Source organism: Lagenorhynchus albirostris, chromosome 20 (genome assembly GCF_949774975.1).
Source record: "Lagenorhynchus albirostris chromosome 20, mLagAlb1.1, whole genome shotgun sequence".
NCBI lineage: Eukaryota > Metazoa > Chordata > Mammalia > Artiodactyla > Delphinidae > Lagenorhynchus > Lagenorhynchus albirostris.
Window position 1 is genome coordinate 15,283,361 of NC_083114.1, and position 16,413 is coordinate 15,299,773.

The 16,413-nt window shown below is 38.2% G+C and overlaps 1 protein-coding gene across 2 annotated transcripts in view; it reads right to left on the minus strand.

Moving 5' to 3' along the window:
- TAOK1 (TAO kinase 1) overlaps positions 1–16,413 on the minus strand; it is a 142,824-nt gene that overhangs the window by 17,332 nt on the left and 109,079 nt on the right. For both annotated transcript variants that reach the window (XM_060133026.1, XM_060133027.1), the window contains 5 exons: positions 16,046–16,249; positions 12,311–12,445; positions 7,044–7,280; positions 4,500–4,628; positions 298–501 (listed from right to left, as the gene is read on the minus strand). In XM_060133026.1, coding sequence (XP_059989009.1) covers positions 298–501; positions 4,500–4,628; positions 7,044–7,280; positions 12,311–12,445; positions 16,046–16,249 — 909 coding nt within the window. The remainder of the gene's footprint in view (positions 1–297; positions 502–4,499; positions 4,629–7,043; positions 7,281–12,310; positions 12,446–16,045; positions 16,250–16,413) is intronic.

Consider the following 16,413-nt stretch of genomic DNA (forward strand, 5'->3'; position numbering starts at 1 on the left):
CAAAACCAGTGACTTTAGAAAATTTCCATTCTAGGCAGGATGAGAAACTTACCCCCAAAAAGTGTGTATGTGTAAGAGAGAGAAGTGCAGAGAAGAACATTTAGAGAAGAAGGATTTGGACATTAGGGAAGGCACTTCTGAGGAGGTGGTATCTGAGGAGAGACATGAAGGGAGGAAGCAAGCCATGTAGATAATCTAGGGAAGAAGAATTCAGGCTGAGGGAGGTACAAGTGCAAAGACCCTGAGTCTGGGAAATGACAAACATACTTTCAGGAAATATTCTCGTTTCAAACGTACCTCCCTGACAAGGTCCTGTTCCAAGTTATGGCGCCCAAGTAACATTCTTCTCTTGAAGCGACGGCATTCCAGCTCTAGGTATTGTCTCTGACGCCGTAGAAGATTAGCCTCTTCTTCTGCTTGGAAATGCTGTATATTCTCCTTCTGCTTTGAAAGCCACTCCTGTTTTTCTTTTTTTGGGGTGCTCTGATTTTCATTCAGCTCCTGGCAACATAAAAAACAACTCAGTTCGGGCTTCCCTGGTGGCGCAGTGGTTGAGAGTCCGCCTGCCGATGCAGGGGACACGGGTTCATGCCCTGGTCCGGGAAGATCCCACGTGCCACGCAGCGGCTAGGCTTGTAAGCCATGGCCGCTCAGCCTGCACGTCCGGACCCTGTGCTCTGCAACGGGAGAGGCCACAACAGTGAGAGGCCCACGTACCGCAAAAAAAAAAACCCCAAAAAAACCAAAACTCTGTTCAAAATACATAAAAATTAATTGCATGAATATATCATCTGGTATTTGGTGCATTTAAATAAAAGTACTTAATCTGTGTCCTTTCTAATGCTCAAGGCAGGGCAATGACCTTAAGGAGGTAGGTAATATTTTCCTTTTCTTGAGTTAACCGGTGAAGTAGGACAGGAAAGAGAAATGTATGCTAGAAAACATGCATACCTTTTAGCTTTACACAGCTACATTTATGATGGTTACTAGTTTTAAAAGAATACAATATTGGTAAATGAAGTAAAACACATCATTCTTTAAATGCTTCCCAAGAAGAGACATACGGCAGTGCTTTCAGGTAAAAATTATTTATATGAATTAATATTAGGGCAAATATACATCTAATGTGTCACTTCTTGGTTTCTGACATTCTAAATATTAAGTTTTTGGCAAAATTATGGATAGACTCAGTATCAAAGACTTAGAAATTAAATGGAAAATCAACAAAACCATGGGAGAACAGAAACCCTTTTTATGAATCGTATTTAACTAAACAAATCAAAACCAGTGCTTTTCTATAGCATTTAAAATATCACCTTCCACGGTCCTGTGGACACAAGGGGGGGGAAGGGGAGGGTAGGAAGAATTCGGAGATTAGGATTAACATATATACACTATCATGTGTAAAATAGAGAGCTAGTGGGGAACATGCTATAAAGCACAGGAAACTCAGTTCGGTGCTCTGTGAAAACCTAGATGGGGGAGATGTGGGGGGCGGAGGTGGGAGGGAAGTCCAAGAGGGAGGGGATGTAGGTATACATATAACTGATTCATTTCATTGTACAGCAGAAACTAACACAACATTGTAAAGCAATTATACTCCAATAAAAAAATAATAAAAGTGAAAATAAAATATTACCTTACATGTGGTACATATATACAATGGAATACTACTCAGCCATAAAAAAGAATGAAATAATGCCTTCTGCAGCAACATGGATGGACTCAGAGATTATCATACTAAGCAAAGTAAGTCAAAAAGAGAAAGACAAATACTATATGATATCACTTATATATGGAATCTAAAATATGACACAAATGAACGTTATCTACAAACAGAAACAGACTCACAGGTATAGAGAACAGACTTGCTGGTGGTGGTGGGGAGGGAAGGACTGGGAGTTTGGGGTTAGTAGATACAAACTATTACATATAGGATGGACAAACAACAAGGTCCTACTGCATAGCACAGTGAACCATATTCAATATCCTGTGATAAACCATAATGGAAAAGAATATGAAAAAGAATATACATATGTAGAACTGAGTCACTCTGCTGTACAGCAGAAATTAACACAACATTGTAAATCAACTATACTTCAAAAATATATATATATTATCTTACAAACTATCTAAATGAAAATGCATTTATATTGGGCCAGATGAGAACACTGACAATGCGCTCAATGAGGCAAACTCTAGGATGATAATTAATACTAATATATCTTCAACCTAAAAAGCAACAATGTTGCACAGTATATAAATAAGCCATCTTTCCTAGGTATAAGATAATTTTTCAAAGACTACTAACCTTATGGTCCTTCCCCTGGTTTTCAAGAAAGAGATCAGTTCTTTATAACTTTAGTTCATAAGATATACAAACATAAAAAAAATTTTAGTAGTTCTAAACTTAAGGGTATATGTGTACACACGGAAGAGAAAGGGCACATAAATAATCACCTGGGTATATTTTTCAAAATCTTTTGCCAGGGAACTTCTCCACTAAGATTCTAGTATATCCCTTCCTCTATGCTAAAAATGATTGTTTTAAATGAACTCACACACATAAATACACACTAATTTGGCTTCTAAAAGAAAACGAATTTATTAGCTGGACTACCTGTTATATGCTTAAAGGATTACCTAAAGCAATGCACCCATAAAACGAAAATCTCATTTCACTGGGAAACGGATCTGTAAAACTGCATTTTGTTGGATATTTATTTACAGTTGGGGACCTATTTACAGTCTTTTCAAACCCAATGTGCCAATATAGAGTTTGGCTTTTGTATTACAGTCACAGGAATATATTACAGGTTATACCCTTTAGAGTTAGAAAAATCTTTTCAATGAAGCTCGGTTGGCAGCGTATACAGAGCAAGCTTTTGTGCCAACAATATGTCCATAATAACATTTAAATAAGTGACTATAAATTCCTACACAAACAAAAGCATTACTAGCAAAGAGATTACTATTATTTTATCAAGACCAATTAATTTATCAGTGCCCTAATAATTAATTACATGGACTAAAAATTTCAGTCAATCAGTCTGTAAAAGGGGGTCTAAATTGAGACATATCATTTCTCTCTCCTGACTACTATCCTGAATAGTTACCCCCTTTCAGAAACTGCCTTGGAACAATCAAGGTGTTCTTCAAAGTCAGACTACATCTGCTTTTAAAAGAAGTTCAAAAATGCAGCACATGGAGAGCAAATAAATATGAAATCGTGGAATCGTAAATAAATAATCAGCATGTTTTGCTATTAAAGAAAATGTGATGAGCAAATATGCCTCTTATCCTTACTCTATGAACAAATTATTGTAATCTTCTGAGCCAAAAGTAAGAAGGAATGGTCTAAGTTTTTCTTTTTTTTTTTAATATATTTATTTATTTTTGGCTGCGATGGGTCTTCGTTGTTGCACGCAGGCTTTCTCTAGTTAAGGCAAGCAGGGGCTACTCTTCGTTGCGGTACACGGGCTTCTCATTGCGGTGGCTTCTCCTTGCAGAGCATGGGCTCTAGGCTCGTGGGCTTCAGTAGTTGCAGCACACAGGCTCAGTAGTTGTGGCTCGCAGGCTCTAGAGCACAGGCTCAGTAGTTGTGGCACATGGGCTTAGCTGCTCCACGGCATGTGGGATCTTCCCGAAGCAAGGCTCGAACCTGTGTCCCCTGCACTAGCAGGCGTATTCTTAACCATGAGCCACCAGGGAAGCCTGGTATGGTCTACTTTTAGAAAAAGAAATGTGTGGCTTCCTTTCACAGCTCAAGTATATTTTGGGGGGGACTCCCTTCCTCCCCAAAGTAGCGGGGGCTGGGGCAGGAAAGGGATGCTGCAGGTGACAATGAGGGCCTGGTCTCACCCTCCCTCTCTCAGCTGCCCCTGCCCTGCCAGTCCCCACCTCGGCATTGTGGCTCCCCTGTAACCTTTAATCTCATCTGTCTCGAGGGGAGCTCTGTCTGTCCGCATTATTTATTGCTACCCCTGCCTGGTCTCTTGCCCCCACACCTGGCCCCAGGGCCTGTACGGAGGGACATGAAATAAATGTCCTGAAGCCCAATACCCGTCTAGATCCTGATGATTTCAGACCCGTCCTTGGGGAGCCTGCCACCCGCCTCCTTGCCCTTTCCTGGGTCCTCAGGGATTCTAGCCCTGAGCCCAGGCCAGCCGCCCTTAAGTTGCTTCCACATCGATCACAGCTCAAGTATTTTATTTCTCGTGAGTCAGTTATTTAGTAAGTGCATACGAAAACTATTATAAATAAAATAATTTCTATTTTTAGGAGATGATTCTTTTTAGATCCTACTCAATTGAAGATATCTGTTGAAGAGTAACTGTTGAAGAATAACTGATTAAAGTTTGCCTTCATTCAAACTGGTAAACATTTAGTGGCCACAAACAACAGAAGAATTTATCCTAATGGTTCTATGAGTCAATCAACATCAATAGATAAAATCAATAAGTAGACAACTGGCGTGAAAATTTTTATAAAATAGATACCTCCTTAAGCTGTTCTTTTCGAAGTTTATATTCTCTTTTCTGGGACTCCAAAAAGCTGTTTAGTTCTTTCTTCTGTTGGGCCTGAATATGTTGCTGAAACTTTTTCTCTTCATTGGCCATCACTTTAGCCTATGGGAAATTTAAAAAATGGATCAAATTAGTTAAGTAGATTCAAAGCAACAGTTTAATATATACCACTAAGGATATTTTTACCCTTAAGAACATAAAATCAGTATAAGCATTACCAATACCAATTACTCAGCATCTTATTATTTGAATTTCAGAGAACCAGTAAAATGGAACTCATCTTTAATATGTTGATCTTTTACAAAATCAAAATGTTTTCACCTTTTTAAAAATTTTACATGTCCTCCCCCAAGAAAATAAAACAGATATATATCTATCCACAAATATAATTAAGTAATGACCTTTTATCTAGATTGATTTGTATATTAAATAATGTAATATACTCCTCTTCAAATTAAACCCTGACCTTTTTTTTTTTTTTTTTTGCAGTACGCGGGCCTCTCACTGCTGTGGCCTCTCCCGTTGCGGAGCACAGGCTCTGGACGCGCAGGCTCAGTGGCCATGGCTCACGGGCCTAGCCGCTCCACAGCATATGGGAATCTTCCTGGACCGGGGCACGAACCCGTGTCCCCTGCATCGGCAGGTGGACTCTCAACCACTGCGCCACCAGGGAAGCCCCAAAACCCTGACCTTTAACTTATATATTAAGTAATATGAAAATATTAAATATTAGATACATATCATACTGTTTTATTTTTGATTATATAGGCAATGCATATTCATTGTAGATCATTTAGGAAATACAGGAAAACACAAAAAAATCTTGTATGATTTTACCACCTGGAGATAACCAATATAAACATTTTGGTGCACACCCTTCCTATTTACTTCTATGCATACATACATTTTAAATAAATCTGTAATCATATTGCACATCCTGTTTCATGATTTGCTTTTCTAAATATGTATCTACCTCTTCCCGAGTTATTAAAAATACTACCCAATGTCCAACAGGATTCTAAATATCTATACATTCTTTCATCAAATTACTTCAAAAGCAAATAATTATTTACTCTGTAAATTATTTTGCCAAATTCTCTATTATGAGAGAGTAGTTCTTCTATTTTAGGGGGAAAGGCTGAACAGGGTAACTATAATAAATAATGCCTCAATGTGGACAAGCCAGACACATTTCTAGATATTGTGTGAATTTACAGAGAAGCTTACATTTTACCTGACAAGTGTGACTATCAAAATAAAATTTAACTGATGGGACATCAAAAACATTAAAAGAAAAGGTCTCACGTAACAAGAATCCTAAAAAAATATACTTAAATCATATAGTAAAATGACACTTATTTGTAAAAAAACAAATGGGCTGGGACTTCCCTGGTTGTCCAGTGGTTAAGAATCGGCCTTCCAATGCAGGGGACGCAGGTTCAATCCCTGGTTGGGGAACTAAGATCCCACATGCTGCAAGGCAACTAAGTCCACGTGCCTCCACTAGAGAGCCCGCGTATGGCAAACTACAGAGTCCACGGGCTCTGGAGCCCACGTGCCACAACTACAGAGCCCATGCACTCTCGAGCCCATGCGCCACAACCAGACAGAAGCCTGTGAGCCGCAACAAAGACCCCGGGCGCCACAACGAAAGATCCCACGTGCCGCAACCAAGACCCAACACAGCCATAAATGAAAAAAAAACACCAAAAAACAAATGGGCTGGGACTTCCCTAGTGGTGCAGTGGTTAAGAATCCGCCTGCCAATGCAGGGGACACGGGTTCGAGCCCTGGTCTGGGAAGATCCCACATGCCACAGAGCAACGAAGCCTGTGTGCCACAACCACTGAGCCTGAGCTCTAGAGCCTGTGAACCACAACTACTGAGCCTGTATGCCACAACTACTGAAACCCGCATGCCTAGAGCCCGTGCTCTGCAACAAGAGAAGCCCTGAACTGCAACAAAGAGTAGCCCCCGCTCGCTGCAATTAGAGAAAGCCTGCGTTCAGCAATGAAGACCCAATGCAGCCATAAATAAATAAATATTTTTTAAAAAACCCACAAATGGGCTAAATCTTAATCTGAACCTCTTTTATTATCTCTAACATTCTCTATAATCTTCAATTATTCTCTGATATTAAAATGCTGCTATAAATTTAAGATAGGTCTCCAAAAATCACAGAGAAGAGAATCATGAATGATTTTTCGAGACCTAAATCACCTATTGATAGGTGATTAACAAACTCCTCAGATAATCAGGGTACCTAGGGCCTAGAATGGTTGCATGATTTACCCACTGTGATACTATAAAACTATCAGTGTCAGGAAATAATCCCACATCTGTTGCTTCCCAGACTCAGTACTTAATATTACACAATTTATATAAATGTTTCTTCTTTTCCCCAACTGATTTGCTTGGTTCTGGGGAAGATATATCCTAACATCACAATGCCATCTTGGTTAATTCTGAGATGGTTACAATCTAGAGTAAATAAAATAGTAATACTGAATTGGCCACCTCTTTTTCCATAGCAGCCTGATGTTTCTTGATAAGTTTCTCCATTTCTGCAGCAAAATTGTTACGTTGTGTTTCAAGATCTTTGTCTAATCTGAGACGATGTTCATCCATCTCAGCCTTTAACTTATTTTCCAGAGTCATCAGCTGCTTTTGATGTTGCCGCCTCATTCTCTTATAGCCAGACATTTGTTCTCTAAGCTCAGAGTCCTGCTCATGTTCTTGCATTTGCCTTGTAACCTAGACACACAAACAATGGAGAGAAAAGAATAAAATTAAGGAAAACATTTTTATTTCAGAAGCATTTTAGAGCACTCTACTACTTAGCCAAGTAGACAATCACTGTAAGAGATTCCAGTGAGCAGTTTCCAATTAAATTTCCAGGCGGTCTCCTAAAGAAATAGACACGCTGGTTCTAAAATTTATATTGGAATGTAAAGGACCTACAATAGCCAAAACAATCTTGAGGGAAAAAAAGTTGGAAGACACACATTTCAGTAATCCAAACAATGTGGAATTGGTGGAAGAATAGGCTGAACAGATCAAAGGAACAGAATAAAATCTAGAAATAGACCCAAATATATTTAGTCAATTGATTTTCCACCAAAAAGTCAATTCAAAGAGGAAAAAATGTGTTATCATCAAATTCTGCGGACGCAACTGGTTCTCTGTATATAAAAGCAAAAACAAAAATCTTGACTTCTGTATCACTCTATATACAAAAATTGAGAATGATTTGACATAAACACAAAATCCAGAATCATAAAGTAGAAAAAAAACCAAAATATCTTCATGACCATAGCGCAGGCAAATATTTCTTGGGCAGGACACAAAAAGCACTGACTATAAAGACAAAAATGTATAAACTGATTTTTTTAATTAAGGTGAAATTCACATAATATAAAATTAATCATTTTAAAGTGAACAACCCAGCAGCATTCAGTATATTCACGATGTTAGGCAACCACCACCTCTATATACTTAAAAGACAGCTGTTATGCAGCTGCTCCCCATTCTCCCCTTTTGGTAACCACCAACCTGTTTTCTGTCTCTATGGATTTATCTACTCTGGATATTTCATATAAATAGCATCATATGTGACCTTTTGTGTCTGGCTTCTTTAATTTAGCATGTTTTCAAGGTTCATCCATGTTGTATATAGCATGTATCAGTATTTCATTCCTTTTTATAGCTAAATAATATTCCATTATTTGCATATACCATAATTTGTTTATCCATTCATCCACTGGTGAATATTAATATCTGTGTTGTTTCCACTTTTTGGGTATTGTGAATAGTGCTGCTGTGAACATGTGTGTAGTGTACTTGTTTGAGTAACTGTTTTCAATTCTTTTGGGTATATACCTAGTAGTAGAACAGCTGGGTCATGTGGTAAACCTATGTTTAACTTTTTGAGGAATCATCAACTGTTTTCCACAGCAGCTGAACCATTTTACATTCCTACCAGCAATATACAGGAGTTCCAATTTCTCTGCACTCTCTCCAACACTTGTTATTTTGTTTTTTTTCCTTTTCTTTTCCTTTTTAAATTCATTTTTATTTATTTTTTAAATTTCTTTTTTTTTGTGGTACACAGGGCCCCTCACCGTTGTGGCCTCTCCCGTTGCAGAGCACAGGCTCCAGATGCGCAGGCTCAGCGGCCATGGCTCACGGGCCCAGCCGCTCTGCAGCATGTGGGATCCTCCCAGACCAGGGTATGAACCCACGTCCCCTGCATCGGCAGGCGGACTCTCAACCACTGCGCCACCAGGGAAGCCCTCCTTTTTTTAAAAGATATTTGTACCTTCCTGTTCACTGCAGCATTATTATTATTTTTTAAAATTTATTTATTTATTTATTTTGGGTTGCATTGGGTCTTCATTGCTGCACGCAAGCTTTCTCTAGTTGCAGCAAGTGGGGGCTACTCTTTCTTGTGGTGCGCAGGCTTCTCACTGCAATGGCTTCTCTTGCTGCGGAGCATGGGCTCTAGGCGTGCAGGCTTAAATAGTTGCAGCATGCAGGCTCAGTAGTTATGGCTCATGGGCTCTAGAGCACAGGCTCAGTAGTTGTAGCACACGGGCTTAGTTGCTCTGCCGCATGTGCGATCTCCCCGCACCAGGGCTCAAACCCATGTCCCCTACATTTGCAGGCGGATTCTTAACCACTGTGCCACCAGGGAAGGCCCTCTTTTTTTTAAAAAATAGCCATCCTAGTGGATGTGAGGTGGTACCTCTTTGTGGTTTTGATTTGCATTTCCCAAATGACAAATGATATTGAGCACTTTTCATGTGCTTGTTAGAGACTTGTATTACATTCTTTGCAGAAATGTTTATTCAAGTCCTTTACCTACGTTTTAATTTGGTTGTTTAAATTGGAATTTAAAACTAAATAATTTTAACCTCTCATCAACACAACAGTAAGAAAAAGACTAGGTAAACCACAGATGAAGAGAAAACATTTGCAAGATATATATGAGATATAATACTTGTATCCAGACTATACAAAGAACTCGTACAAATCAATATTATAATGTGAACATCTGAGTAAGAAACCAGGCAAAAGAGTTGAAGAGACACTTCACTAAAGAAGATATATGAACAGACAATAAGCACATGAAAAGGTGCTTATTATGGTGACATCTTTAGTCACAGGGAAATGCAAAAAACAAACAAAATAATCCACTATGAGATTCTATTTCACACCCACTACAATGGCTAAAAAAAGTGACAACACCAAATGCTGGAGCGGATATAGATCAACTGGAACTCTTACACATTGCTGATAGGCACGTGTAATGGTACAACCATTTTGGAAAACTTTTTTTTTTTTTTTTTTGCGGTACGCGGGCCCCTCACTGTTGTGGCCTCTCCCGCCATGGAGCACAGGCTCTGGACACGCAGGCTCAGCGGCCATGGCTCACGGGCCTAGCCGCTCCGCGGCATGTGGGATCCTCGGACCGGGGCATGAACCCGTGTCCCCTGCATCGGCAGGCGGACTCTCAACCACTGCGCCACCAGGGAAGCCCTGGAAAACTTTTTGACAGAGGAAGTTAAACATATATATACCCCATGACTCAGCAATTCTACTCTTAGGTATTTACCAAAAAGAAATTAAAACATAATGTTCACATAAAGGCTTGTATAAGAATGTTTATAACAATCTTATGGGTAATAGCCCCAAACAGGAATCAAACCAAGTGTTCCTCAATAGAAGAATGGATTAAAAAATTGTGGTATATTCACACAATGGAAATATATTTACAGTAATAAAAAAGAATGAACTTTGATGAACACAATATAGACGAATCTCAGAAACATTAAGCTGAGCAAAATAAGCCAGACACAAAAGAGTACATTCTGTGTGATTCCACCTATATAAAATCCAAAAACAGTTAGAACTAACAATAGTGAAGAAACAGAAAGAAACAGAGATAAACCCATGCACTTACGGTCAACTAATCTATGACAAAGGAGGCAAGGATATACAACAGAAAGAAACTCATGAGAGTGGAGACTTGACTAAAGAGGGGTATGAGGGAACTTTGTGGGATGACAATAAATTTTAATTTTTTTTTTTTTTTAGTCGATGGTTAACATAATGTGTACCACTAAAAATACTTCAAATTGAATACCTAAGATCTACGCATTTTATTGTATGAAAAAAATCCAAGGCATAAGTCAGCCTGAGTTATGGTACGTGGTAATCATATTGAATAATATAGTTACTCATATCTTTGTACACAAATATACCTACTCTCTGAATGTTTTACTTGAAATAAATGGACTTACTAGGTTTAAGGATATGGATCTTAAGTTTGCTAAAACTTTTTTTTTTTAATTTATTTATTTTTGGCTGTGTTGGGTCTTTGTTGCTGCGCACAGGCTTTCTCTACTTGTGGTGAGCGGGGCTACTCTTTGTTGCGGTACGAGGGCTTCTCATTGCAGTGGCTTCTCTTGTTGCAGAGCACGGGCTCTAGGCACGCAGGCTTCAATAGTTGCAGCACACAGGCTCAGGAGTTGTGGCTCACGGGCTCTAGAGCACAGGCTCAGTAATTGTGGCGCAGGGGCTTAGTTGCTCCACGGCATGTGGGATCTTCCCGGATCAGGGCTCGAACCCGTGTCCCCTGCATTGGCAGGCGGATTCTCAACCACTGAGCCACCAGGGAAGCCCTAAAGCCATAACTTTTTAAGACTGTCCTTACGAAACTCCCTGGCGGTCCAGTGGTTAGGACTCCTGGTTGGAGAATTAACATCTGCAAGTCATGCAGCGCAGCACAACTAACTAACTAATTAACTGACTAAATAAATAAATAGTGTCCTTAATTAATTTGAGGGAGCCAAAATTTGAGACAGAAGGCTTGCTTGGGAAACACTTAATATGTGCCCAGTCACAAAGATGTTTTCCCACAAGCTGGCCCCTGTCCAGGTATTTATTAAAACAGTCATGAAAAAATTAAGCAATCATTGTTTGCTACTTGCTCTCTTCAAAGAATTATTTACATGTTGTAGAATAGTAGGAATGACTTGACTTATGGCAGGGGATGGTGTTCCTGACCTTAGACATCATTCAGATTCATGGGCCACAGCATGGGATTTATAAGATCTGCTATGTAGTTGATAATTCAGATAACTCCCATATATTTTTTTCTTTCTGTCATATTTTCTACTAACCTATTTTCCCTTTGATATCTTAACGTATTTTCTTTCTATCCCTAGTAAGTATCCTTTATCATGTTTTGGACTTACATATCTAACTGATTAGGGTTATGAGTACCCCAGTATAACAACATCCTTGTAATGAACAAATAATCCATTTTTATTATTTGGGAAATCAGAAGAACTACATTTTGAGTACATCAAATTGGATTACCTGCTATTTCCCAAACATCCCCTCCCTCATTTTGGTCAATTCTTAGGTGGAAATTACATTTTTCCTCTCCCCTGTGCCTAAAACCAACTAATTATTAAAGGCTCAGATGATTTATTTTATAAATACTCCCTTTATGCCCCGATTCAAAGGTAATCTGAATTCCTATTTAGTACCTTTTTAGCCCTCTCAAGCTAATTCAATATATTCAAATATATTTCTTATTTGTGTACACATCTCTCAGAGTGCTTTGTATAATATCTTTCTCATAAGAGGTAATTAAATGTTAAATAAATGTTTTGCAAAATAAACCCAGAATAAAAAAAAAAAGAGATAATTATACTTGAGTATAGGTGCCAAGGTCCAACATGAAAAATATATTTCTAATTTGCAGTAGTACATACCAGTGATGCCGTCCGTATAGTAGCAAAGTGTTCTCGATTACGGTAGTGTGATTTATGACGAGATACTTGGGGTGGAGATTGTGGATCTGATGCCCTTGTTCTAGGATCTCCCTCTTCTCTGTAATTTTCTTCCTCCTAGGCAAAGAAACAGACATTACTACCTAAGGCCAACACAGTTCACGTGAACTTTCAAGAAAGTTAAAGTTTAAACACAACTTGATCAATAAATCTCAAAGACATAATCTTAAAAAGCAAAAACAAAAAATGGGAATGCTGACATTTTATTTTTAACACAATTTGAATCAGGAGACATTATTTCCTCAGTGTATGAAATAGCACACAGATTCATGATAAGGAAATGTATATGGCTAGAGTTATTAACAGTCATTAAATGCAAAATTAAAAAGTTTTAACATAACTTAAAAACGAAGATAATAAAGCATGCAGCCAGTATTTTAAACAGCAGTAATAAAATTAATTACTCTAAGGCTCTTGGGCTTTAAAAGTAATAATATAGTTTAAAAAGATCTTTATAATACTTCTGCCATTTGTCCAAGTAAACAAAAAATAGTTATACAAATTTTGAGAACTTATGTCTTTCTTGACATATACCTTAGTTCATTAACTGAAGAGGAAGTCAACTAGCAACCAACTAATTGTGGGAATAATCTTTTTACAGCTAATCCTCTTACCTAAGAATATAAAAATTAAACATGGTTTTTCCCTAAATAACACTACTTAACTAAATCATTCTTGAAAACTGTGTGTTAAAACATTTGTAATATAAATTTTTCCATTTTAACCATTTTTACGTATACAATTCAGGGGCGCTGATTACATTTTCAATGCTGTGCCACCATCCCCACTATTTCCCAAACTTTTCCATCACCCCGAATGGAAATTCTGTATCCATTAGCAAAAATTCTCCATTTCATCCTTCAGTCAGCCCCAGGTAACCTCTAATCCACTTTCTGTCTCTATGAATTTGCCTATTCTAGATAGTTCATATAAGTGGAATTATACATTATTTGTCCTTTTACATCTGACATATATCACTTAGCATAATGTTTTCAAGGTTCACTAATGTTGTAGCATATATCAGAATTTCATTCCTTTTTACAGCTGAAAAATATTCATCGTATGTATATACCATGGTTTTGTTTATCCATTGATCTGTTGAGGAACACCTGGATTGGTTCCACCTTTTAGCTATTGTTCCTAATAACTTTCTAGGTAACACTAAGCTGTGAAGTTTAAAAGGAAGCATTCCTATTAACTGCTAAAAGGAGTTATCTGATCTTCAAATATTTTCAAGAAAATTCAAAATGTTGCATTTGAAAGTATGAAGACTAATGTACTAAACACCAGTATTTCCTAAACCCAGAATTTATACTTTTCTTTAATTACACTATATCTTAAAGATGTAAACATTATGGATAACGCAAAAGTCACTTTTGGTCACCACCCATCCTAACCCATTCTCCCACTCTTCAAAGGCAACTGTTACATTATAATGAATTTCATTAGTAAACCTACTAGTTTTTTTTTAATCTACTATTTTTAAATACTTTATTTTCCATCTAAGTAACTTCAAATAATACATTATACATAGTATTTCTGTATTTTTTCTTCTAAGATTTTTAAAAATATTCTTTTTGTATTCTCAAAACATTAGTTTCCCAAATGCAGACATTACATTGGGAATTAACAAGCCTACTGCCATTCTAAAATAAGTTACCTAAAATTGTTCAAAACTTCTGAAACAGCAAAGAAAACAAAAGAAAAATCTCGAAGGGGATTAGGAACCAAGATGGCGAAGTAGAAGGACGCGCTCTCACTCCCTCTTGCGAGAACACCAGAATCACAACTAGCTGCTGGACAATCATCGACAGGAAGACACAGGAACCCACCAAAAAAGACACCCCACATCCAAAGAAGAAGCCACAATGAGACGGTAGGAGGGGCACAATCACAGTAAAATCAAATGTCATAACTGCTGGGTGGGTGACTCACAGACTGGAGAACACTTTTACCACAGAAGTCCACCCACTCGAGGGAAGGTTCTGAGCCCCACGTCAGGTTCCCAACCAGGGGGTCTGGCAACGGGAGGAGGAATTCCTCGAGAATCAGACTTTGAAGCCTAGTGGGATTTGACTGCAGGACTTCGACAGGACTGGGGGAAACAGAGACTCCACTCTTGCTGGAGGAATCAGACTTCCTGACTTCAGACTATACTACAAAGCTACAGTAATCAAGACAATATGGTCCTGGCACAAAAACAGAAACATAGATCAATGGAACAAGATAGAAAGCCCAGAGATAAACCCATGCACTTACGGTCAACTAATCTATGACAAAGGAGGCAAGGATATACAATGGAGAAAAGACAGTCTCTTCAATAAGTGGTGCTGGGAAAACTGGACAGCTACATGTAAAAGAATGAAATTAGAACACTACCTAACACCATACACAAAAATAAACTCAAAATGGATTAGTGACCTAAATGTAAGACCGGACACTATAAAACTCTTAGAGGAAAACATAGAAAGAACACTCTTTTACATAAATCACAACAAGATCTTTTTTGATCCACCTCCTAGAGTAATGGAAATAAGAACAAAAATAAACAAATGGGACCTAATGAAACTTAAAAGCTTTTGCACAGCAAAGGAGACTATAAACAAGACGAAAAGACAACCCTCAGAATGGGAGAAAATATTTGCAAACAAATCAATGGACAAAGGATTAATTTCCAAAATATATAAACAGCTCATGCAGCTGAATATTAAAGAAACAAACAATCCAATCCAAAAATGGGCAGAAGACCTAAACTGACATTTCTCCAAAGAAGACATACAGATGGCGAAGAAGCACATGAAAAGCTGCTCAACATCACTAATTATTAGAGAAATGCAAATCAAAACTACAATGAGGTATCACCTCACACCAGTTAGAATGGGCATCATCAGAAAATCTACAAACAACAAATGCTGGAGAGGGTGTGGAGAAAAGGGAACACTCTTGCACTGTTGGTGGTAATGTAAATTGATACAGGCACCATGGAGAACAGTATGCAGGTTCCTTAAAAAAACTAAAAATATATTACCATATGATCCAGCAATCCCACTACTGGGCATATACCCAGAGAAAACCATAATTCAAAAAGACACATGCACCCCAACGTTCATTGCAGCACTATTTACAATAGCCAGGTCATGGAAGCAACCTAAATGCACATCGACAGACAAATGGATAAAGAAGATGTGGTACATATATACAATGGAATATTACTAAGCCATAAAAAGGAACGATATTCGGTCATTTGTTGAGACGAGGATGGATCTAGAGACTGTCATACAGAGTGAAGTAAGTCAGAAAGAGAAAAACAAATATCGTATATTAACACATGTATGTGGAACCTAGAAAAATGGTACAGATGAATCGGTTTGCAGGGCAGAAGTTGAGACACAGATGTAGAAAACAAACGTATGGACACCAAGGAGGGAAAGCCGCAGGGGGGGGTGGGGATGGTGGTGTGCTGAATTGGGCGATTGGAATTGACATGTATACACTGATGTGTATAAAACTGATGACTAATAAGAACCTGCTGTATAAAAAAATAAATAAAATAAAATACAAAAATCCAGAAAAAAAAAAACTCCTCTTAAACTAATCAGATGAAGAAAATTATTTACCAAAGTTGAAATTTTTTTTCACTGAAATCCAAATACTCACAGGTTTTAAATGGATGACAGAACTATTAGACATCACTGTGTGGTCTCCCTCCATCATGTCTAGCTCACTCTTGTCATCCGAGGCATCTGGAAGACTGTTAACACTACTGCTTTGGCTACTGGCACTGATGGACATACTGGGAATAGACTGATTACTTCCAACACTATTCACTGTTCCTGTCCGTCCAACACCATGATCTTGTTCCTAAGGAAAAAGAGCATTAGGTTCAAATATCTGTATCTCTTCCGATTTCTTGAACATAAGCACCAAGCACACTGCTTGGCACACAGTCTTTAGAAAGTCAGAGGTGTATCATGAGACATTTCCTTTATTTGGTGAGACCAGGAAGTTAACCAACTGCTAACAGA